This window comes from Chrysoperla carnea, chromosome 1 (assembly GCF_905475395.1).
Source record: "Chrysoperla carnea chromosome 1, inChrCarn1.1, whole genome shotgun sequence".
Taxonomy (NCBI): domain Eukaryota; kingdom Metazoa; phylum Arthropoda; class Insecta; order Neuroptera; family Chrysopidae; genus Chrysoperla; species Chrysoperla carnea.
In genome coordinates, this window is record NC_058337.1 from 12790628 (window position 1) to 12816982 (window position 26355).

General features: G+C 30.1%; 1 protein-coding gene across 2 annotated transcripts; it reads right to left on the bottom strand.

The window, feature by feature from the left end:
- Positions 1 to 561: 561 nt before the first annotated feature.
- On the bottom strand, positions 562 to 25677 carry LOC123305870 (protein transport protein Sec24A). 2 transcript variants are annotated; one of them, XM_044887704.1, is made up of 16 exons: positions 25526 to 25677; positions 18480 to 19449; positions 14120 to 15644; positions 12618 to 12720; positions 12426 to 12552; positions 10362 to 10471; positions 9512 to 9743; positions 8982 to 9365; positions 8152 to 8305; positions 7426 to 7601; positions 6439 to 6549; positions 6181 to 6362; positions 4672 to 4877; positions 4083 to 4319; positions 3277 to 3400; positions 562 to 761 (listed from the first exon to the last, which is right to left on the bottom strand). In XM_044887704.1, the coding sequence occupies exons 2-15, from the start codon at positions 19417 to 19419 to the stop codon at positions 3289 to 3291; spliced, it is 4599 nt and encodes a 1532-aa protein (XP_044743639.1). In that variant the 5' UTR covers positions 19420 to 19449; positions 25526 to 25677; the 3' UTR covers positions 562 to 761; positions 3277 to 3288. The 2 variants fall into 2 exon arrangements, with proteins under 2 accessions (XP_044743639.1, XP_044743640.1); XM_044887705.1 differs by lacking the exon at positions 562 to 761 and adding an exon at positions 2628 to 2665.
- Positions 25678 to 26355: the final 678 nt, after the last annotated feature.

The window sequence follows — 26355 nt, forward strand, 5'->3', positions numbered from 1 at the left end:
AAATTATGATATTAATATTATTGCAATTTCCAGAAACGTAAATTAAAATTGATTTTTATATAAAATTAATTCTTATTTTAAAGTACATAAATTACACAAACATTAAAAATTTTTGAAATCATAAAACCTAAAATTGTTGACTATTTAATACACATTTTCAATAATATACAGTTTGGCAACCATCTCGTTAGCCATTCAAAATATATGAAGAAGAATGTTTATTCACGTTCTTATGTATAAGACAAAAAAAGTCTTAAAACAATGTATTGTTTGTGATTCACGCGTAATCATATCATTTGATCTGTAGTTGTATATGTATATACATGAACACAGCTAGTCAGTCTCTTAATTTGTACACCACTTGAAGTTTTACACATACGATACATCACGAATCACACGCAGTATATTTCCACTTTGTTTTATATATAAGAACATCCATCTCTTCTTACTTTAAATATATTTTAAATGGCTAACGAGATGGTTACCAAACTTTATATTCAAATAATAATAAATATTGTTTAAATTCATTTACAATAATAGTTTTATTTACATGCGCATTTAAAGAAAAACATTCTAAAAAGTTTTTTTTAAAGGATAAACAAACAATAATTTTTTATCAACTGCTTAAAAACATATTATACAACAGTTGAATGATCCGATGAACGTAAGATCTGGATAACTTTACCAAATTGCTAACCATATTTTACTAAGTATGAAAAAACGCCGGACATTCGCACATGCAGAGTCATATACAAGTATATCTGAAACAAAAGGTAGTGATCAAATAGATTCTAAAATTTAATTCATTTCATTTCAAACAGTTAGTTATAATTGTTTCAAAGGAGGATTTTAAGGTGTTGTAGCAGCTTGTTCCTACATATGAAGGCTTAAAGCTAAACACGGAATAAAAACCAAAGAACTATATCTCATCGAATGTACATACAATCGATAGAAACGAAGTTGCAATGTCGTTACAGAGTCAATAAATATACAGGGTGTACCATTTTAATCTATTATGACTAATAGCTCGTATTGTAGAGTTTGATGGGGGCGTCAAGTTCTGACATCAGATTGGGTTGCTTTAAGAGTCAATTTAGATCCTGAGAGGTAAGAGATAGAATAACACTTTAAATTAGAAAATTGATCTTAATAAAACAAATAACGTTTCTTTTTTAAAACATTTTTTCGAATATCGTTAGCTTTCGGAAAAATATGTAATTATTGACCTTTATTGTTCTTGATAACTTTTTCCAAAAAACTTTTCTAAAGCTAACGTACTTTCTTTCGATTAAATATAATAATGACATATTTTTACGTCGTATTTCCTCTGAAAGCTACTATTTTCGGAAAAATGTTAGTTTTTTAATGAGGATCAACTTTCTAATTTAAAATGTTATTCTATCTTGTTTTTTAATGAGGATCAACTTTTTAATTTAAAGTTTTATTCTATCTCTTACGTATTTTCGATTCTAATCACAATCTGTATCATACTTAAAATAAGAATTATAATATTAGATGCAGGGGTACTATGAATATCTTGGACATAATTGCATCAGTAATAAACCAAGGTTCTTGATAGAGAATAAATTACTCTAAAATAGAAAATCTTTTAATAAATTACTTACAATCTGTGTAAAAATCTTTCACCTTAATTTTTTATAGCCAATTCAATGACAAACTATATTTAAGTAGCCCAAGGCGCAAATATTTAAATTGCCGGATGTGATTCTAAATTTAAATAAGTATTGATAAAAAAAGAGGAAATAATTTGTTCTTGAAGGAATAATATTATATCTCATCATTCATGAAATTGATTTTGGATCATGACATGATTCAAGTCCCGTAACGTATTTAAAGCTTGCAAAAACTTTCTAAGCTCGTGAAAGATAACGCAGCGCAACCGAAAATTTTTAGCAAGAAAAATGTTTCCGGCTTGCCATAAAGAACACATATACAAAGTCTCAATGATGAAGTAATCACAAAATTTTAATCGTAAGTCCAAAGACTATAAATCGTCTAAATAATCACTACCTTAAAATCCTTTACAAATAACAGACCTAATAAAATAATATAAAAATTCCTTAAATTTTTTTCTATATTTCTGTAACTTTTAGCTTGTTTTATAATTGCTTCTATACTTTTGAAATTCGAATAGTATAAAAAATCATAAAATGATTTCGGGAGCAAAATAGTCCTTGTAAAAATCACAGTTTTGATTTATTTTCAACAAAAAATCAATAAATTTAAACCGTTTAATATTATAATACATCGATTTTATAATAAAATGATACACAGGCGGAACCATTTAAGATATTAAAACTAGAGTCTATATCGTGCGTATCAGAACAGTTCTTTGATGAGGCAAGTGTAATAGCAGTCTCGATTTGTTTTGTTTAGTTTTGTAGAAACATAATTCAATTTTAGCCTTTAGAAAATGATGTGTGCAAATATATTTTTCCGATTTATGTAACAAAAAACATGGATTAAACAAACAATTTGAAATAAATAATTATTAAAAATAAATAAAAAAAATAAAAACAAAATCACATTGGCACACTGAAACTTGTTTACTAACAAGTTTTATCATTGTTTCAGATTAATTATAATAACTAAAAACAATTAATTAACGCGTGTGTATGTTGAAACTGTTTAAATACATTTGCAGCTGTAAAAAAGAAATTTTATCTTGTTAATTTATAAACAAACGTCCCTACACAAATTAGATACAAAAGGCCTTTAAGTCAAATTATCTAAAAATTTGATTAAAGATCCTTGTTTCCGATAATGCTGATCGGACATTGTATAAGGTATTCTTTGATAGGTCTTTAAAAAGATGATAAAAAGCTTGCAATGTCTTTTATCCTTAGGTGAATATTACGCCAGATATACCGCCCGGTAGACGAGTATTATTGCTTATGTTTCAACTTTGAATCCAAATATGGAACAAACTTCCCTTTTAATAATATTTACTTCCGTTTTTCAATATTTTACGACAATTCAACCGAAAGACCTTTTAAATTTGATATCTTTACCAATTATTAAATTTAATATTTAGTTTTAATTTTTTTTTCAGTTATTAAATATGAAACACTATTTGAATATTTTCTGCAATTACATTTAGGGAGATTAAGCTTGAAACTCGAGCACTACGGACAAAGAAACAACGGTGGATAATTTAGGCATCGTGGATATCCTTCTAATACAATTATAGTCTGTCCATCAAAATTCAAAATCTTTTCTCAAAAAGAAATAAAATAGATAAATACAAATACAAACCTTATTAAAAAACTATTTAACATGTGACTTCAGATGCTGAAGAAATTCATAATATGAAAGTGCAGATTCAATTCTATCTTCAATTAATTTTTCCAAAAATATATTCTTAACAGGACTATTGTCTCTGTAAAAAAAAAAAAATAATAATTAATTTAGTTACTTTAATTATAATCGGAAAATTATTCATTTCTTTGGTTTTTATTTTAGTTTTGAAAGGTCTTCGACTTCATGTGTACGCATTGTGTTTAGAAATTTTCTACGATCACCCTCATCATATACCTTTTTTTTTATTCAAAGTTAGGCGAAAACTTTTGAAAATGAAAAAAAAAAAAAACTATATTTTGAAATGTAAGACACCATTTTTTCTAAGTGTACCTTCTTACGCTCGATTTAACTCAATAATTATTACAAAATAATTTGTAAATTCTTCAAATAATTTCAGATTTGTATTAATTATTGGGCTAAGTTCACTAATTTTAAGTGAACAAATGTGAGAAATAATTCAATTCCAATAATTTTTAAAAACTAGAGCGCACAAGCTTTTGAATAAGGTAGAGGTAATGCAAATCCGATTATTTCCAGTGGATGTTTGATTGTTTGAAATTTCAACAAAAATTTAAATTTACGCATTTTTTTTTTATTAGTATGCAGATGGATCATATGTGTCTTAATCAATATGATATTTTGCAGATAATATTTTCTAGATTACAATTCTCAGTGATAATGAATTCGGTCACAAAATTGGTTTAAAAAAACTTATAAATTCGAAAAAAATTTTGAAGAATAAGAAAAATTAAATATCTTACCTAATTATTTGTATTGTAGCTGGATAAGGTTTCTCATCATTTAAACTACTAATAAACATATGTAATCGATCATTGTCTGGTGTTCCTATTTTTGGTAATTCGTATATATCATCTGGTATAGCTGCAAAATGTGGAAAACCTAGAGTATTATTTAAAAATTCATTTGATACAGAATGCCCCACGTATATCATTTGATGTTTTCCGCAATCAATTAAGAATGCACCACGAGCATCCAATCTGTAAAAAAAATATACAAAAAAATGTATAAGACATAAAATAATTCTAGAATACATTTTTTGAGTGAAATTGCGTATAAGTTATTAGTATACAGTGTCGGTATTTTGTAACTACTTATACGGATCTTGTTGCCATGACATCAATTATCACAAATACTTTGAAAACTGCACGAATTTTCAAATAATTTCCATTTAATGACTACTAACACGGAGTCAATTAATAGCTGTAGTATTTAACCCTCACTACTAATTGATTAATCAAAGCAACTGAAATTAGACATCAGTTATATTATGACTAAAATCGCATGCAGTTTCACTTTTTATTACTTTTTTTATATTTTGTTTGTACATACTTCTCAGCACTAAGTTGTAATCGCGGTGGTTGAGGTATAATATTTCCCTCTTCTGTTTGAACACCTCCTTCATCCGTTAAACAATGGATTGGATAAAAATCTGGATATATTTCTTGAATTAATTGATAAAGTGGCAATGATTTCATTTCACACATTGCAAATACTCGATCGTCTAGTCGTGTACTCGTTCCTGTCCGGAATGCAACCTATAATATTTAGAACAAAACGATTTTAATTTTATGTTAAACAATTAAATTAAACCGAAAGGTGCTCATTTTACTTTTGTAATTAAATCAATTTTAAGTGTTATTTCATACGCTGATAAATGGAACCCTTATAGAGCCACTCTTGTGTATGCCTGTCTGTCTGTTTGTCATATCCGACGAAGTTATTGTAGAAAAAAAGTTGAAATATGCAGTTTTCTATTTTTTGTAACAAAATCACGATCGTATAGCGTAATAAACCCACAAATTCTGATTTTGGGAGTTTATTTTTTCCAAGGATATCTTATACAGCGCCATCTTTTATGTCTTTATGCAAACATTTTAGAACTTAAAAGAAAAATTCCCAAGAATATCATATGCAGGATGGGCCATCTTTTATGTCGGTATGTAAACATTTTACAAATTTCAACCGATTGAGTTGATTTAACATGATTTTGAAACTTCAATTTAGTACAATTTAAACCAAGAATCGCTTCACACCGAAACAAGTCGTTGGAATAGTGACGCTGTACATTCAAAATAGTCTTTCAGATGTATTAACTCAACGTGCATATCGTCAAAAATATCGTGGCCATCTGGCACCGCCTGACAACACTGTGCGGCGTCGTTTGGTGTCAAATTTTGTGAGCACGGGACAGTGGCAGTTCCTTAACAGGCCGTTCATCAACGATCAAGGCGTTCCAACCAACTGCTGAAGCGGTAAAAAAAATAAACTATCCCAAAACTATCGTATCTATTGGATTTAGTGTTTATAACTCAAAAATGGTGAAATAATAGCTCATAATATGCCCCACAATTTATTTTTCATAAATTTCATAAAAAATTTTTAACGCAATTATAAAGGCAATTCAAGGCAATCAAGTTCTTATCTTATAAGTAAAAAACATCAATTTCGATTAATAACTTGCTCAAAAAGGCTCGTACGGCAACGTTGAATTTTTCTATAAAAAAGTACAAGGCTTGCTAATATTAATATTTTTACACTCGGAATTAAAAAAATTCCCACCTTTTCCGCCCTCGATGCAAATCGATACATCGATACAATAACTTTTAAGCTATATTTTCAAAAAATTGAAAGTGTATCCTTTTGCATGAACAGTATGCTGTTAAGATCGGGGAGATACAAATATCTGAAATTACGTCAATTTTTTTGAAATATACCCTTTCAAAAAATATACCCTTCAATTTAGAAAAATAAACCCCTTCTTAGTAAGCCAATATACAATTCTTTTTACAGATCATTAAAGAGCTGAATTATCTTAAATAGAATTTGAATAAAACTTACATATTTCAATAACGCTACAATATACAGTGGTAATAATTTCAAACTTTCTGGAGCAAGTAATCCTGTATTTGAACCAGCTCCTTGATTTAATGATAATTTATATGCTGATAAAACGTCAACCACAACGTTGATAAAAGCATCACGAGCATCAGATAAGCTAGATTGGAATGAACGATCCACGGCTGTAAACAATAATTAATTTGTTGTTAATATCATTAACATCTATTTTCCAATTATGAAAGTGATTAAAATACATACCCATTTTAGCAACTAATCCTACAATACATTGTTGATCCGCTGAATTTAGAACATCCGATAAAGTATTTGCAATTGGTAGACACAAGGTATGCACACGAATTCGCCTTTCACCTAAACATTTAAAACGTCCATTAAGATTTGTAAATAAAACATTCTGTGTAAAATTATTTTCTTCTTCTATTGATATAAAAAAGTGGGATGTTAAGTTTGAAAAAATTAGCATCCTAAATACCTTAAAGATTAATTTTTACATAAAATGTAATTTAACTATTCACAGTATACAAAAACTCAATTTTGATTATGTATGTAGTAATTTTAATATAGTAAGTATGGAGAGTAGAGATAAGGAGAATCATCCCTGTATATAAAAAGTGTCCAGCAAAAAACGGGAAATTGGTGTCGCTACTGTTGCAAAAGTGTAAGTTTTAAATAAAAGTAATAAGAGTAAGATAAACAACTAAACAAATTGTTAGAGAAGAACAGAGAAATTCAAATAAAACACCTTTTGCTACACAAGCGCCATTCTGGTCAATTTTAGAACTATTATTTTCTGTTTCAGCCAGACACTTTTTTACTTTAACCTCTTTTTAAGATGGTTCTCCTTATCTTTAACCTCCATAATAGTAAGTTACATATAACCTATATCTAACTGTTTACACCATAGCGCGTTGCTGTCAGAGTGAGCGGTATTTTGTCTACTCACTCTCGCTTAGTCGTTAGCCATGACTAAATAGTGTCTCCATTCTTCCGCTAGAGGTTATTCACCTTGCTTCATATATATTTCGGAGAGCTCAGTTGTACATTTTCTGAACACTCCAAAAGGTATATTGAGACTACTCGTTAAGTCAACACACTAACTTGCCTAGACAAGGTTGACCGTTATTAGACCATTTTTTAGTTACTTGTAAAAGCACCTTTTTAAATAGTGTAATAACAATTTCTTATGGAAAAAAAATTTGCTTGTATTGATCATTAAAGTATCTATACCTTTACTAGATGTGTATAATAATGCTGCTTGGAAACAAACTTGTTGTAAATCAGATAAACTTTCTTCAATCGCTACTTGCATACCAAATCCAGCATCTGGATTGCAATTTGGTAGAGATAATAAGTCTGTTGAACGCACAAAAAAGTTTCCGTGGAATGTATGAATTGAAAGGCCCCTAAAAAAAATTTATTACATAAGAGACAAACAATTATTTCTTTTTGATTAATATATTTGGCAAATATGATAATCGAAAGGCCCACTAGAATAAAATACACCTCTGCTAGTTGGTATGCTTTTTTGCAATTTTTGACTGATATACGTTTTTTTTTGTTATTTCGTTATTTTAATAGGAAGGAAGGTGAGTAAAAATGCTAAAATTGTATTGTCTCACATTCTAATTTTTAAGTTATCGGGCAACTGACATCCTCTTTAAGTGAATGTCGGACAAAATGTTTATATTTGTTAATCAACTATGTTCTTATTAGTATAAATAGGAAGTACAGTTTAGCATAATTAAACCACGTACCAATTTCTAGAGGTGTACTTATTTATCAATGCCGTTATTTGCTGACGATCACCCAGACTTTAAAATTATTAGGCTATTCAAACGAGCGAAACCACGAAATTCATTCATGCTTTGAAACCAAAAACGAAATTCTCGCAGGAAGTTCAATTAGCGATAAAATATGCGTCAATGACATAAAAATCTTATGAATTAATTTTACCTTGTACACCGTATTCGCATGACAGCTTCATAACCAATTTTTCTAGTTAAATAACGCCGAAGGCAATTTTCAAACTGTTGAGCTTGTAAAATTCGACTAGCTTTAAATAATGGCCAATGATGTATACAACCAGCACTGAAACGACTAATTCCAGCTGAAAATAAAATTATATAAAAATAACATCTTTAAAAGGAGCTATAGCACTATTTGTTTCATACAAAATTTGTTTTATGGTTTTATCGAATTCCCCCGAAATGGGAGCTTCGAAACGAGTTTTGATCTGGGAATATTTCAGTCTTGAATTAGGTAACGAGTTGCTATTTACCATTGAAAGTAAAAAACCTTTATTTTCCAGATCAATTTTTTGAGATTATTTTCAATATCAAACCGATAAAAACATGTTTTCAAATTCTTGAATATTCAATCAACAAGGTTAAAATTTTTTTAAGTATGTCAAAAAAAATAACCGAAAAGCTGTGAAATAAGTTTTTAAAATTTTTTCTACTTTCAATTTTTTCTTTTCGATTTAAACCAGCACATAATTTCATGAAATTTAGTCGAGACAACATTTGCAATTAACGAACTTCCACGTATGACTATATTATCAATTTTTAAACTGTAGAAATCGGAGAAGTTTCCACGTAGTTGAAAATAAAATTCCGTTGACTAAACTATAGGCGTCATGTAAACATATTCCGTCTATCTTATCCATCTACAACAACGTAGAAAGTTTTTCATTTCATCAAAATTTGTGCATTGTGGGATCCGTTCGAATCCATTCTAACAATTTTCATACGAAACACATAGTAAGGATAGAAAATTTCACTTACAGATTGTACTTAAATCAATATATTGTGAATTTAAAATAAACAAATCAACAGCCACTTGATGCGCACTACAATCAAGTGCTAAACGTTTATAGAAATCTGTAGCTGGATTTAAATGCTGTACATCAGCACTAGCTCTGTTGGATGGTACTTCACGTGCAGTTAAACTTCCTGGCCCCACAGTTGGCAATGTACATTGAAAAACAGACACACGTCCACCAGTTGGTGACATCATTTTTAATGCAACTTGTAACGCAGCACCCAATGCAGAATTATTATCATGTGTTCCCACAAATCGATTCGGTAATTGATTTAATAAATCTTTAACTAATTCTTTGCGTTCTTTTAAATTAACTAACAAATTATCTGGGCTCGGTAAAAATACATCTGTAAAATAAAAATTTTACTTTAATACTGGAAATACAAATTTAATAGCATATTTAACTTTAAAAGGCGAAGAGAAAAAAAAATTTAACTTTAAAAATCCAAAAATTTTGGTTTAAAACATATATCCAATGAAATAAAATTCTTACCATCAATATCAACAATTGTCATTTCATGTGGTTGACTTAAACCTTCTCCTAACGAATAAAAATGTATTGCTGAATTGTAACACAAAAAACCAATTTGTGCACGAGAATCACCAGGTAAATTATCTAATTCATCAATTAAAATATCGCATAATAATTTCAAATACCCTGATTCAATTGCTAAACTAGATATATCCAGTAAAAATAAATAAATTGCTGGTTGTGGAGGCCTCAACTGAAAACAAAAGTACATAATAATTAAAAACATTTTAAAATTATACAAGTGCGTATTTTGATAGAAAACGAAATTTTTTGTTGCATTAGTGTAAATTGACAAGTCATGGTAAACATGTACTTCTAAATGGTGACAACTAATATTTTAAAAACTGTGTATAACCACAGCTAGGCCATTCGACTGCGCTCGCTTGAAACCCACTAGAGCACAGTTTAGTGGGACTCTTGGCAGGACACTCTCTGAAGATCCCACTTTTAAGGCCTGTGAGTACGATGAAACCTCCATACATGATATTTGTACCAGCAGAAACCTACGAGGGCGTCAAGTTTAGAATGTTTGAGTATGAAATTTTGGATCCATCAATCCTGGAAGAAATCCCGATAGGATCCTATAGCTTTATTTGTTGAAAATAGCACCTTTTACCCGGAGACGTATCTCCTTCGATTGATAGATTGTTTTCAAGGAGGGCACCGAGGGTCTATCTGTTATGGACCCATTTGCAGTACCCCTCTTATGAATTATTATTATTACCTTTACAGAAACGAATTATATACCAAACTTTTTATCTTTTATAAACTTTATTTTTAGGTACAAAATTTTTTTTCCGAAATAACTTACCATGTATTCCGATGGTGCAATGTATTCTATTGTACTAGCTTTAATTTCTGGTCTTCTTGATGGATCTCCATAAGATTTACTAACAGGATCATATTGAAATTCTTCTGGAACTGAAATAAAATTAATTACTTCGCATGCAGAATCAAATTTTATGTCTGTAGAAAAAATAGATTATCCTGATCTTTTAGATTTAAGCAATGACGTTTATTGGCTTATTCTGGCTAATGATCTCAGGGTTATTGGGATAACTTCAAAAATAATTATAGAAATTTCCCATTATTTTTTGCTCACGGTCAAAATCGTGTACAGATTAAATCAAATTAAATTTTGAACAAGATTTGATTTGTTGTTTGAACTAATAAACTTTGTGCATAAAATATGGATGTTCTTATGGTATAAATGAATTTTAATATCAATAGACAACTTGCATTAATTTTTTTTTTGCCACAAATTCATATATAAATGAAAGAGTAATTCATTCTAAAGTATATTTAAGTAATTTTTTTTTACATTGATAATTCCATTTTGTTATTAATTACTAATAAAAAACGAGTTATATTTTTGAATAAAAAAAAACGGTAGTGACGTATTAACACCCTTGGAGGCTGTGAGACAATCCCTAATTACCCTAAATTCATATTTTTCAGTTTGTTACTATGGAAAATTACGTTTAATTAGACAAAGTATTCATCTTTCTGCATGTTATTTTATTATTTCTCCGTGCGGTGGCGTTGTAAAACGATGTGTTGACGTCACTGCCGTTTGAATTTATAGTTTAGAAACACTATTTTCAATTGTAAAATTACATGAAAAATCAATTAACAAAAATTTTTTTTTAAGTTTTCTTAGTAAATTTTAGTAAACTTTTGAAAAATTATAAAAAAATTTTTTCGCAATGTGATTTTAGTATTAACCGATTAACAGACAAAATGCGCTTTAGTTCTTAATTAAAACCAACTACTGTATAGTTTTACGCAGGACATACTAGGACACTTTACAAGGACTTGGAAAACGAGTACTACTACAGCCGAACTGTATTGTCTTAAAACTGTAAAAAGATGAAGGAAATTGCAAAACCCCTTTCTATCACAGACCCAACAGGACTGGGATGAGAACTTGGTTGGGACAAAGGACGTGGTATTTTATACCGACAGATCTAAGTAAGAGGGGAAGGTAGGTTGAGGGATTTTCACTAAAAATTTATTTACGGATACCATTCCGGCTGTCGGATCACTGTAGCATATATCAAGCTGAAGAGGTGGCTATTTACGAGGTGTGTAAATGTATAAGAATATAAACCTGGTATGAGTACCGGGACACAGAGCCATTTCAAGAAATTGTGAAGTGGCGAGTTTGCTAGAAATGACACAATGCTGCCGGACACAAGCATCAACAGGTATCCGGGAGTTTCGTTTTCGAACTGAAAGTTACTCTTTAGCGAGGGTAAAAAAGGCCAACCTTAGATGGGGCAAGAACATACTTGTAATACTACAAGACAGATATTGTCTGGGTACATGTTGTTGCGGCTATTACAGGACACTAAACCTGACAGTGTATATTACGATTATTGCAGGAGCTATCACAGTGGAGATGAGGAAGAAACAGTGTCTAATATTCTCTGTCACTGTCCAGCTCTTGTCATGAGAAGATGGAATAATTTGAGACAGCCTCTCTTTGAAGACCTCCCCGAGCTTAAGTCCGTTGACGTCAAGGCACTCCTGCTGTTCTTAAAAGCCTCCAAATGGTTCACGGAGAAATGGCCGGGATGGGCCAACCCCATTTCGGTATCACAACGGGCTCTTTGGTCTAAGTGGGTCCCACTCCAGGAGTGCTACTCTAACCTAACCTATCACAGAGCCAAAAAAGCATTTGGTTTGTATCAAAGACCTAATTCCACCCCCATTTCTAACACCTTCTGCGTGATAGAAACGACTTCCTAAATTGTTAAAAGGTGTTAAATATCCTAACCTAAATATCCGAAATATCCGATAAGAGATTTGCAAATGTAAGATTTCAAAGAGTAAATATAGAAAATAATTGCTTTTAAGATAAATAAAAACTTACGTTCATTAACACGATAACATAAATTACATTTCCATCTTTTTGAATCAACAAAATACACAAATGGATTTATGTATGTTCTACAGGCTCTGCATCGAACAATTGTGCTACATTGTATTACTGGTAAATGCTAAAAAATCAAGAAATTTTATTGAAAATCTTCTATCAACAAAATAGGCGTTTAGTAATACTTACATTTAAATCTCTGAAAGGGTGAATTAAAACTCCTAAAGGCAATCTAGACTTGTTTAGTAATGAATTATTTTCAGGAATTTTTGTCATTGTACATCGAAATATGCTGTAAACAAAAAATTATTATTTTCTTTATGTTTATGTGGTGCAAGGTAGAAATGAAATAATATATTAATCTTCGCTTAAAATCAGTATTGCATCTGCAGAATGTTCATGAGCTTTTAACAAGAAGTATTCAGGAAGCTGTTAAACACCCACTTATTTTTCCTGAATGCCACAAAATACACGATGATGTTTTGGGGAAATTCGTTTCCTTACGGCTTCACATTCTTGATATAAAAGATATAACGGTGCAACCAGAGAACCAAAATCTTGTTGCTTTTAGTTCTCGAAGTGCATATATGCGACCTTTCGCAAATAAATTGTTTAGATTTTGCAATAATATAAAATATTTTAACAACTTGTATTTTAAATGATATTACTAATTTACTTGTTCTCAGTATTAAGAATACTTGAGATATCTATAAAATGTAATAAAAATTTTTATTATTGTTATGGCAGTTAACATGAAAGTATTTTAGTTGACAATTAATGTCAACCGCTGGACACATTTCCCACCAATCCCATCATGCATTGCAGGATTGGAATACCTCCTTTTATATTATCTGAAGTAAGTATATGGTAAGTCTAACGTGTAAGGCAGCTCTTTTATTAACCATTAGTGTACTGACGGGACTCTTTTATCCCGCTTCTAAATATGGTTTATTAGCCCAATATTTAGTAACAAAGTAAATGAATTTTACAAGGCTATATTATAATCAAAGAGGCTAGTCAGATTTTCGCGAGCCTCCTGAAAATTTAATGAAGAACCTGGAAAATCAAAATATATGTTCTCAAATAACCTATTGAATATCCCGGATCCAGGTTCCGTCGTGGTATCTTAGTATCGAGGAGGGTAATTTGTTTTGATTAATTGATTTCCCTTCTTGATAACTTCCGTGAGATTCATTATATTATGTAAATGTCCCAAAATCGTCGTCACTTTTTCGGCAATAACTTTCAAAATTTAACCACTAATTGATCTATAATTTTTGAAGGTATATATCTTTCAATGACTATTATATCTACCAAAAGGACTAATCATGCACACTCCTGATGCCAATATTTGGAGACCACGAAGCAACTTGGACCCGCGATCTTTACCAGGCTACAAGAGGAAGATATACTACGATATTTAAAGTCTCTCATTGAGTTTTCAGGAGACTTACGAATATTAAAAGAAACCCCAGCCCTGACTATTAAACAAATAAATGATTTTTTCAATGTTTTAAAATCAAAATTGTACTTTAATTTTACATAAATTAATTTAATTACCTAGAAAAATGTTTTAATTGTCTTAAAATTTACATTTAGAAATACTGAAATTTTGATGAGCACACTCAACAGTACACTCTATATAGTAGCAATTCTGGTAAAATAAGAGTTCTGATATAAATTTTACTTACTCAGGATGGCAATTAGCAGCATCTAATGTTTCAGGTTTTAATCGAACTGGCGGGGCTTCAATTTTTTCTGCTGGAAGAACATTTCTAACTTGCAACAAATCATAATTTTCACCACCCCATAATCGATTGAAACCAGTTTGTGTAACATTTAAATTTCCAAATTGTTGATTTAAATTTTGATAGTTATTCTGCTGATATTGGTTGATAGGTGATTGAACACCACTTTGTTGTCTGTAGTCAATATTTTGAAAACCTTGCTGATGTGATTGTGGATAATTTTGATTTGGCGGCATTGGCGGTTGTTGAGAAACCATGGGCGGTTGAGAAGGTGGTTGTAACATTGGAGATTGTGGACCTCCAATTGGCCTCTGTTGCATGGGTGGTAAAATATTCGATTGGGATTGCATTTGCGGTTGATTACTAATTGTTTGTTGTTGTTGAGTTGGAAATTGTTGATATGCTGGCTGACTCGGATAACGCCTTGCTAAAGGTGAATTCTGATTGCTAATCTGTTGTTTATTCTGCAAATTTGTAGTTTGAGGAGGATACATTGGGTTTATAGGTCTGTCTTGGGGCATTTGGGGTATATTTTGAGTGGGATTCGGACGATTTAATGGATGTGACATATTATAGTTTGATGGAGGCACATTTTGATTATTTAATAAATTTTGAGGTTGTGTAACATTGGAATTATTAATTGGTCCAGGTCCTCCAAATTGTGGATTTGCATTTTGATCTGCTAATTTCGGAGGAATTTGATTTGTAGAATAAATAGGTTGACTGGGGAAAAAATTTTGAATAGACGATGGTTGTGAATTCGATGAAGGAATTTGATTTGGTGGAATATTAACTGAAGGTTTTTGTGGTTGAGATGATTCGATCAATTTTGGAGAATTTCGATTTGTGGAAATTGGATTTAATTGAAATTGTTGTGGTCCTAATTTTGAAGATGTATTTATAATTTTATTAATTTGAGGCTGTTGATTTGTCAGAGTTGATTGTATCAAATTTGATTGCGGCTGATTCATAGACACTGGATTCGTCATTGGAGTAGGCGATGCATTTTGTGAATTGCGTTGTTGAAGAGTTGGATTTAAGATTTTATTTTCTTGAATTAAACTCGGCTGTTGGCTTGAAGAACCATAATTAACAGGTCCAATTGGAGCTGGATTTAATTGAAACTTTTGGGGTACTGTTTGTGGTGATATATTCATTTTTATATTTTTCTGATTAATTTCTAGTGTTTGAGATTGAGAACTGACAGGTGGTGAGAATAATGGATTCATTTTATTTTCAGAAGTTGGCGGCATAGAAAATGTATTAAACCCTTGAAACCCTCCTCGTAGTGTTTCATTACTAGTTGTAGGAATTGGACCAGAATTATTTTTCGATCCAATTGGTGATGACGTACTCAATAAAATATTATCAAATTGATTTGAAGGTAAAGTTTTATTAACTTCAATTTTTCCTTTGTTAATAACTTGATTTGCATTTGGTTTTTGTTGTAGCGAAGTTGGCACTATTTCTGTAGTAAAAAATATAAACTTAAATTAATATTATTAAAAAATATTAAACAATGCGTAGTTATAATTCGTTCGTATTTGAAAATGAAAATGAGAGTGTCCAAATTCTGTTTCTATGTCTTAAAAAAAATTTATATATTTTTACAGCATCTTCTAAAATAGCATATAATATCTTATATATTTAAACGAGCAATTCTTGTATATATATATATATATATCAACGATCTTGGAAATGGCTCCAACGATTTTTATGAAAATGAGTATGCAGGGGTTTTTTGGGGCGAAAAGTCGATCTAGCAAGGTTTCATTTTTAAAAAACGTCGTTTTATCCGTCTTTTCATGAAAAACTGAAACCGGCAATGCAAATTATAACAGACTCTTCCTGACATCTATTGGTGTATATCGTAGTTAATGAAATACAATGCAAATTATAACTCTTCCTGACATCTATTGGTGTATATCGTAGTTAATGAAATAAAATACATTACCGGGACATTCAAATTGGTATTTGTGTGGAGACATTTAAAACGGTCTTCTATTAGTGATAAAATTTGTGTCTTTTTAAGAATACCGAGCAAAGCTCGGTCATCCAGATATTGAAATATATATAAGTATATGAAATTTATTATACCCTGACATTTATTTAATCTATTATGGCTAATAGCTCACACATCACATTGGACCTAGTTCTCCGGGTTGCTTTAATAGTCAATTTAGATCCTAAAAGGTAAAAAGTAGAATAACAAATAACACTTTAAATTAGAAACTTGATCTTCATAAAAAAACTAACTTTTTTCGCGAATCGTTAGCTTTCGTAAGAAATACGACTTAAAAATATGTCATTAATGTATATAAGGACGTTCCCAAAAAATGAGTGGGTGAAAATATTTGAGACTTATATTTCAAATTTTGAGGGTGGATTGAGTTAGAACTTGGGAAATTAGACGAAAATTAAGAATAAAATTTTTCCATATATATAAATACCATACTTTTTGAAATATTGATGCCTAAAGATTTAGAGAAAATCACTTATAGAAGAAATAAACACACAAATGCCATTTATTTCACTACTTTAAATGTCTTTTTTGGAAAAACGAGTGCCGCATGTTATAATTTTCTTTATAGGAAAATATTTGTCATGCTTTTAACTAATGAATATTACTTTTCCAAATTAATCTTAAGAAAATTAGCCTTAACATAATAAAGCATACCTTTAAAACACTTCAATATAGGATTAACATGTTAAAAACGTAAACTTTAACAGCTCAAATCTATAAATTTAACACCATAAGGTGTATTAAATAATTTACCTGTTTATACAGGACAGTAATGATAATGTGCATTCACGATTTAAATATGATTCTAAGAAAACATGATTTTTTGCGAGCATCCTTAATCGAAAGAGAAAAACTGTAGCTACAGAAAAATGCTTTAGTCAAAAGTTATCAAGGACAATAGATAGAGCACATTCACCTGTGTCCATGATTTTGATCTGAGATATTAGTTTTAAGGTCATTTGGCCAGCTCTATTACGCCAGCAACACAAATACGAAAATCGCATTTAAAAAATGCCAAAATTAGGTACGAAAATCAGAAATTAGGTGCTCTGTAACTTACATCGCAATTAAATATCCAAAGTTGCATTGGTAACATTATGTAGCAACGCAATGAAAATGAATGAAAATGATAATGAAATAATGAATGTTAAGAAAACACAATTAGGTGCTTATTAAGTGCTAAACGGTCAGGATCGTAATTTTTCCTAGTTAAAAAACCAAAGCCTCGAATTTCGCAAAATACAGATCTAAAAATCAGATTTCTCTAAAACTAGAACGATTGTTTAAAAAGGTATTATCTAAGCGTGGTAATTAAGTGCTAATTAGATGCTTGCAAGAAATTAAGACGAAAACGATAATAAATAAGCGGAATAAAAATTCGAGATACCTGATTTAAGGGAAAAAATAAACAATATACAATAAAGTCTTAAAATGCAAGTGAACTATCACACAAACAATCAAAATAAAGTGCTAATTAAATGCTTTATTAGTTACTAAAATAATACCCGTATGTATTAATTTATAAAATAATAATAAGGAACCGTTATAATCGTATTGTTACGTTACTCGTTACTTTTGATACATATTAAAATTTCAATTGCTAAGATTTTATATTCTAAATAAAAAATTTGAATAACGATAAATGCGAGTAACGACATAAATTCGTGAATAACGTTTCAGTACTCGAAGTTAAACTTTGGCGAAAACACATTACCGGACAGGACATATTCACTCAAAGCACTCGATATTTGCAAGATCGGCTAAACGGTTTAGTCTCGCTCAATATACATTGCGATATAGAGGTCGACGCGCACAAAGTTTTGGCCAAGTTTATTTCTGTATCTTGCAGAATTAACTTATTGAAAAATAATGATTGAATAATATCACATAATAAAATGTTCTCTTACTCGAAAAAGAGTTTCTTATTTTTATTGACTTTATGACCTAACATGAACAAAAGTTTGAACCTTGGTTTGAATCCTACCCCCCTGGATGATTCCAAGGTTCGGGTCTGCGTGGACGTTGTCAATAAGTACTTTAAAATTTTTGAATACTTCACGATTTTTTTAATTATTATGTTTTAATCTCAAAGAAAAAAAAAAATTTGTGGGAAATTTTAAGCGTTATTAATTTTTACGCTTTGCATATAGTTTTTTGGTTGATAATATTGATAAACAAATACAATTTTGCGGTTCCAATTGTTTTACGAACTTTAATACTACGCCTTGTTTAACATTTTATCAATTAGTAAATTAGCTTGCTTGAATTATTTTTACATACCTTTTACATCAAAATCTTTGCTCTGGCTATTTAACGGAGCCATATTGAATAGTTGATTCGAATCCATAGTTTTTGGTTGATCGCTTGCACGCGATGTAACCGATTGAGTTGTAATGTAATTTGCACTCCCTTCATTTGAACTTGATATTAGAGAACTGTTATGACTAGTAATAGGATTAAGTCTTTCAGTTTTATTTTGACTATCATTAACGTTTTTGGGCGATTCACTACCAGCTAACAGTGGTTGAGATTTATATTCTTCGAGATTTATTGGAGAAAATGTTTGTGATTCACCGGATTCTCGATTTCGTATATTTTGCACTGAATGAAGTCCAGGTGGATTTTGAATTGTGTTTCTTGGTGGAAATTTAATTTCACTTGCTCCACTGGTAAGTATAGAATTTTGTTGATCTAAACTTTGAACATTGGATGTAGCTGTTGTGTTCGGTGTCGGATTAAACGAAGCACTTGATGATTTTGAATTAAAAAGTTGCACTTGAGGATTCACGAATTGTGGTGAATTGATTAACGACGGTGTATTTGCATTTAGTGTTGATGCTAAAAGAATATTCTGAGAACTTGGTTCCGTTGGTTGTGCCAATAAAATATTTTTCATTCCTTTGTTAGCACCAGTGGTGTTTATGGATGGCGGCGGAGTATTATTTGTAAGTGTTGTTCGATTTTGCATTGATGGTGGCAACTGTGATGCTGGTATTTGTGTTGATATATTACCAAAATCTGTTGGGTTTCTTAATAACGGTGATGAATCACGGGACGATAATGAGGATGGTGTAGAAATACCATTTGATGGTGGTAGTTTTGATTTTTGTAATTGTTGTGAATAATCATAAGGTTTATTGTGATCGCTGGACGCCATGCCCGTGGATGGTAATCCATTCACTAAATTGTAATGTTGTGGATAAACCGGTGTTTCAGACATTTTTCATATGATTTGTTTCAACAATTTTACCTAAACATAAACAAAGATCATTTTTAATACTGCATAACAATAAAAATAATAAATAGGGAGTGTTTCAACAAAAGAATATAGAAATATCGTCGTTAAAAGAGGCTAGGTCTGGTACAAATCTCAAATCGGCACAATTTTAAATAACAGATACCGAATCCTCCCTGAGTTACCCATAAAAAAATCTCAAATAAATGAAAATGTTTCAAACAAAGTAAAGGACCCTTACCTTGCACATTTAACATTGGATTTGGCTTTTGGTTAAAATTTATTGTAACTTTAGATACAAGGCGATATTGTCATTTTGATCAAAAATCAAAATGAGTTGAATACGGTTAGGCCTGCGACGCACTTCTAATTTCACCCCCCAACCTTCGAAATCTTGGCAACTTGACAAATTACGTTTTTCAGTTCTATACATGCTAGAAAGATGCAGTTTTTGTATTCAATGCAGAATTCAATTTTTGCATTGCAGCTTTCCGGACAATCGGACCCCCAATTAAGTCTTACTGCGCAACGCATGAGGGAGAGGGTATTTCTGATTTTCCAGAGGGTTACGAATGTTCAAAATCGTGTCAATTTTGTATACAGGTGTTTTACAACATATGTTATCATTCGGAATTGGTTTTGTGCGATTGGAAGGTTACTCATATAGGAAGCACTTTTTGGAGGTGCGCCTCAGGGCCTATCTTAAGCCATTCAGCTTCAAGTTACTTAGACATTCAATGTTCAGTAATAACGTGTAATATGACAAGAACTGCCTCAAACCAGTCAACTCTCACAATTTTCAAATGAAGGCAGAAATTCTAAGGAACACGTAGAAAGAAGAATTTTTGAAATTTGTGTTATCCGACAGGTTTAACATTTTATAGTATTTTCCGGCTTATTTAATCGACTATAATGTCAAAAATTTATCCAGTATTGTTTAACAATAACAAGTAGACATTGTTATTGTAGTAAAAATATATCATTTTAAAAGGTGCCTCTTACGTCAAGAAAATGTCATTTGTATAAATCATCTGTTGTTGTCGAATTAAATTATTCTCATAACATGTCCTTTTACAGGAAAATGTAAAAATATTACTAATGTTGGTTAATATTAAAATCCGAAACCTGTTACTGATTCCCAGATTATTTATTTATTGCCCTAAATTTTTTTAAGGATCGAGTCTTTAGCTTTAAATTAATAAAGTTGCATATGTGCCAGCTGTACGTTACAGGTCATTAATCGAGATTTAGAATTACATAATAATTGACTGTACATCAACAATTAATATGTTATAACAGATAAATGACGAATTTAAAGATTATAATATAAACATTTCAATATAATTAGCAAATTATAGATAAGAACTTTATTAAGTGTATATTAATTGTATATCGTATCAAAGTTGAAAAATTCATTGTTTAAATTGATTTCGAGAAAACATCATACATTTCTAAAGAATTTATAAGTACTGGTAAAACAAATCCAAGAAATTACTACTTATTGCTGACTGATTCAATAATCACTGAATAATGTTATGTACACAGTACACTTACTTAAGGTAGTATAGCAGTATTAAAGACATACCACTCAATTCAAATCACCAATAATTTTTTTTCTTCAATCTATTATATAATTTTTCTCATAATACACTCTTCCAAAGTATTAAAGGAACAAAATTTTTACACGAAATTTTACCTAAATTTCAAACATTTGTACTTTCTAATTTTAGAGTCTTTTGCTCAAAAATTGGTATCATCCTTTGCCGCTTTGCACGGAGGGTTGAAAGGATGAGAAACGTTATTCCTAAATTTTATATAGAGTTTAGAAGCTTATCAAAGATTTAAAAATTATTTTACAACAAAGTTAAGACCACTCGAAAGCTTGTTTATTTTTCTTGAAAATGAGCTATAAACAAATTCCCGTACGAAATTGTTGGACCAAGATATTTTCTTTCTAAGCAAAATTGGCACTTCTGCATTTAAAAACCTGAATATTTTTTAAACTACCTTCTTTTAATCTCTGGTATATTGTTTTGTAAAAACTTTTATCACCCTCCTACTTTTCGTTTTTAAACCATTACAAAAACCAGAATTTTTCCATATTTTAAGCACAAACATTAAACACGATAAACACTATATTAAACATTTTCATAAAAACTTTAAATTTGCTTGGAAAGTGAATTTTTTGGTCGAAAAAGGTCGTACGGTGATTTTTATAGCTCAATTTCAAGAAAAACAAGTGAAAACCAACATTTGGCTGAGTTAATTGTTGAAATACCATGTATAGACAGTTGATCACGCAATCGTTTGGTTTTTTACGTCATATAAGTAAAGAAAGATAGCCCAACTTTCATACATACACACTTAACTGATACATTCCCATATAATACAAACTATATAATTTGCGAATAATTTGCGCTCTCACGGGTAAACAGTGATATTTACGAAAATATGTTTCAAAATAAAAGTTGTTCGTTTTTTATAAGGAACACATTTAAACTTTTGCTCTATCTTTAACGGTTTACAAAATGAGTCCTACGGACCCAAGACCCAATTGACTATGGTGCTCATTTACGAACTCAATCTCACTTCTAACGTCCTGAGTCCTATAAAAATTTATTTATATTTGAATAAATATTTTTTTTAATGGTATTTAACTCTGACGTCGATACTGCTATACTACCTTAATAATGTAATCAAAATAAAATTATCTATTGTCTAGTTTTATCAAACTAATTATAATTATGACACAGTGGTGATACTAAAAAAATAACCCTTCGATTTGAAATTTTGCACAGTCATACAGGGTGGCGGGTCACATTTTTTAAGATACTTAAACGAAATCAGAACTTTAAACTCAATCAACTAGGCGATCCCTAATATTTTGCCTAGCGTTAGAGATGGAGTTATCGAAACAAATTATTAGAAAAAGTTGCTTAGAATATTTTTTTATACCCATATTTCTTTATACCGTTTTTCATGTCAAAATTAGGTTTTTTAATTTTTTCATAATTTTTGTCTTTACTCAAATTTCTTACAAGTTTATTGAAATATTTGAATACATAACATATTCTACAAGCCCATGCTAAAATTTTTCGGATGAAGTGACCCATCAGGAATCATGTTGAAAAAGAAGCTCCTATGTGTAACAGTAACTTTAAGCACCATGGCGTTAGTTTTGCGCGGTACAAGTGAGAATATGAATGCCACAACCCTGCAACACAAATATGTACGGCGATGCTCGATACTAACTCTGTGTAAGTATTCGAAGCGATTTACTTGAATTCCGTAAAGAAAGAAATCACGATACCGAAGTTGCCTGATTTATTCCTTTATGCAGAGTTAGTATTCAGCAACGCCGTACAAATTTGCTGGTGCAGGGGTGGGACACCAAAGGGTGTGACATTCATATTCTCATCTGTACCGAGCAAACTGACGCTATGGTACTTACTTTTACATATAGCAGCATCTTTTTCAACATGCTTCCTGGTGGGTCATTTCACCCGAAAGATTTTAGCATGGGCTTATAGTCTAACACTATTAAAATGTCAATTTGTCCAGTTTTTACATTCCATAGCACACTAGCTATAAAATTAAAAAATAAACTTTTATAACTAGTATGTTATGGAATGTAAAAAGTGGACAAATTGATAATTTAATAGTGTTATATTCAAATATTTCAATAAATCTGTAATAATTTTCAGTAAAGACCAAAATAATGAAAAAATTAAAAATACGAATTTTGTCATAAAAATCGGTATGTGGGTATAAAAAAATATTTTAAGCAAATTTTCTAATAGTTTGTTTTATTGATATCTCTAACCATCTCTGGCGCTAGGAAAAATATTAAGAATCGGCCTTCTTTTTCAATTTGTAGTAGGCTGAGTTTAAAGTTCTGATTTCGGTTAAGTTTCTTAAAAAATTGGACCCATCATCTTGCATGACTATGCAAAAAGGTATGAGGGTGTTTTCATCTTAAATGAAGACATCCTCAAAGTAGAGAAGTTAATATTTTTTGCTTACAACTTTTCGTATGAGGGTTTAGAAAAAAATAAGTTTACTGTACTGTACTGAAAATCATGAAAATAGAATAAAAAAACTATTGGGTCACATATTTTGAAGTAGTCTTGGCATATTTTGTCCTTTGACATTTTTTCTTAAATCTCGGCTTTTCCAAAAAATTATTTTGACGAAAATTTGATACTGAAAAAATTAACGATTATAGTGTGGTTTTGATCGAATATTTGATTCAAGATTAATTGGATCATATATTTTAGACATTTCTAAATAATTTTTTATTAAATGACTTTTTTTACCTAACCTCGCCGTTTTCGAGATATCAACGTTTTAAACTTTTTTTTGTCCAAAATTTTGTTATCAAGAATGACGATTATCAAGTGATTTTGATCAGGTATTTGATTAGAAAACCAATAGATTTTATATTTTTGATTATTTTTAACACTTCTAGTACCTGCATCTCGAAAACGGTGAGAGTATGTAAAAAAATGTCAATATACAAAAATGTTTGTGTTTAAAATAGTCAAAAATATAAAATCAGTTGGTTTTTGGAAACTTCGAGGTTTAGGAAAAAATGTCACAAAACAAAAAATGCTAAGAACAGTTCAAAATATGAGACCCAATATTTTTTTTTTTTTTTTCATAATTTTTAAGCACGATTGACTATTACGAATTTGCAAGCGCGTAATTTTAAAGACCACAATTTCTGGCCAAACAGACTTTTTTCTACTCCCTCTAACGAACAATTTACGCACAATCCCGTAAAAATCGGAAGTGTACTTTTATATTCCGACCTCAAAAGTCTTACATCCTCAACTATAAATATAATATCGATCAATAAATGCCAAAAAGCCATTTTATACTCCGGTTTATCGCCATTTACACTAAATCTTTAAATCATTTCCATAATACTAAATGTTTTTTAATTGATTCTTTGTAATTCGGCTTGGAACCGCACTATTTTGTACTATTATTTGCTTCATTCTGCAATTTCCTATTAAATTTACATAATTTTTTTTTATTCCTTGAAAATATAACAGGGATAAACTTGGATTGTAGCCAGTAACAAATTTACAGTAAAAAACGATGAAATTGATAGGTTCAGACTCCCAATAAAAACACATATAAGTATGTATCGGCAATAACAACATTGGTTATAACGAAATATATAGCGACCAATATTCATTGGGCAATATCGTCTATAAAGACTAACAGTAAAGTTGCGCTTAAGCCATAGCAACCTTTCTTAAAAATGTAAATATGTGTCAGTCTGACATATATTATTATAATAAGGGTAATAATATTTTGAGCATATATTATTATAATAATATTTTTTAACTTTATTTTTGACTTTATTAACGCATATATCGGTTATAGCGATTAATTTTTATTGAAATTAATCAGCAATAACGACCAACATACATATACACATTATTTCACTTTAATACAAAAATGTACAAATCACTTTTAACGACTTGGTTATTACGACCATAATTTTTAGTCCCTTCAATGTTCTAATTCAACATACAGGCAATTGTGAAATTATCGAACACGAGTTAAAAATATTACTTTGTGTAATCCAAAACAATGGACACCCCAATTGAGTCAATATTAAAAGTTCATTGTTATAGAACAAATTCTAGACATTTCATACAAAGCAAAATTACATATGGAATTTTTCAAAACACATGTTAGTCCATGCGCAACTTTCATCGTGTAAAAAAATGACATTATAATTTTTACGTTGACACGTCAAAATTGACATTTCTATTAAAAAAAATTCGATTCGTTTTAAAATAAATTTCAACACTTCGTAGAATAAAATTATGATTAATTTATAAACGTACTTGAAATATTGACTTAATACTTTTTTTTTTTTTTAATTTACAATACTTATAACAATAAAAAAAAATTATTGAACTTTGATTTATAAAACTTGAAGTTTAATAATTAAAACATATTATTATTTAGAAAATTGACATAGTCATTTGGGAGTAGTTTGATAATTCTTAACCCTAAAAATTATCAAATGTATGAATTTAGGTTAATCAGTTAGAAAATACATGAAACTTACACAATTTATAAATCCTTCGTATATATAATTCACACTAAATGTATCATGAAACATTCTTTTTATACCAAATACACATTATTGTGAGCTTTCCTTTGAAAACTCTTTAAAATTTAATACCTAATGACACTTTTTGACTTACGTGGCTGCGAACTTACTACAGCGCCAACGGTGTTCAATATGTGAATCTGTATGTTATGGGAGGATAATAAATAAATAGATAGTTATATAGTCTATTTCATAAAATCTGAACATTTTTACTAAAAATAGTTCCATTTAAAAATAAATAAATATTTACATTTATAGCCCAAAACATTCATTTTAAATAAATGTTGAATTGGGAGAATGTTGCCTAGCATTGTAATAGCTACAAGAAATTGAGTAGATTTTTTGTAAAATCGCATGCAAATCTTTCGATACTAGGCCAGCAATATCTAAAAAAAGGTGTATGTACTTATGTACGCAAGTGGGAAGTTATACTTCTTCGGTTATAATAAATATAATAATTTATAGATAATGTAAACAAATAATACATACTCCAGTTGACCTCAAGGATGATGATTATATAGCTTATCTATTGTGGTCATAGATGATACTTAATCTGTTATCTATCTATCTAATGTGAGTGATATTTCGTTTATCGTCAACTTCATGATGTTAAATAATTGTAACTAACTTCAACATGTAGTTTTCGTGTTACTCAGGTTACCCTGTGGTAAAAATGGTATCTAACTCTAAAGGACGCATACCCCAGGAGATTTTAAAAGGTGTATAAATATGACTCATTTCTTAGTAAATATAGGTTGTAATATGAACTTTTCGAAATTAAAGTC

Coding starts and splice junctions, on each gene's coding strand:
- LOC123305870 (XM_044887704.1), bottom strand. CDS start 19,419: ATGTCTGAAACACCGGTTTATCCACAACATTACAATTTAGTGAATGGA. Junction 15,645..18,479: donor CAAAGATTTTGATGTAAAAG/GTATGTAAAAAT, acceptor TTTTTACTACAG/AAATAGTGCCAACTTCGCTA. Junction 6,363..6,438: donor AGGATTAGTTGCTAAAATGG/GTATGTATTTTA, acceptor TATTGTTTACAG/CCGTGGATCGTTCATTCCAA.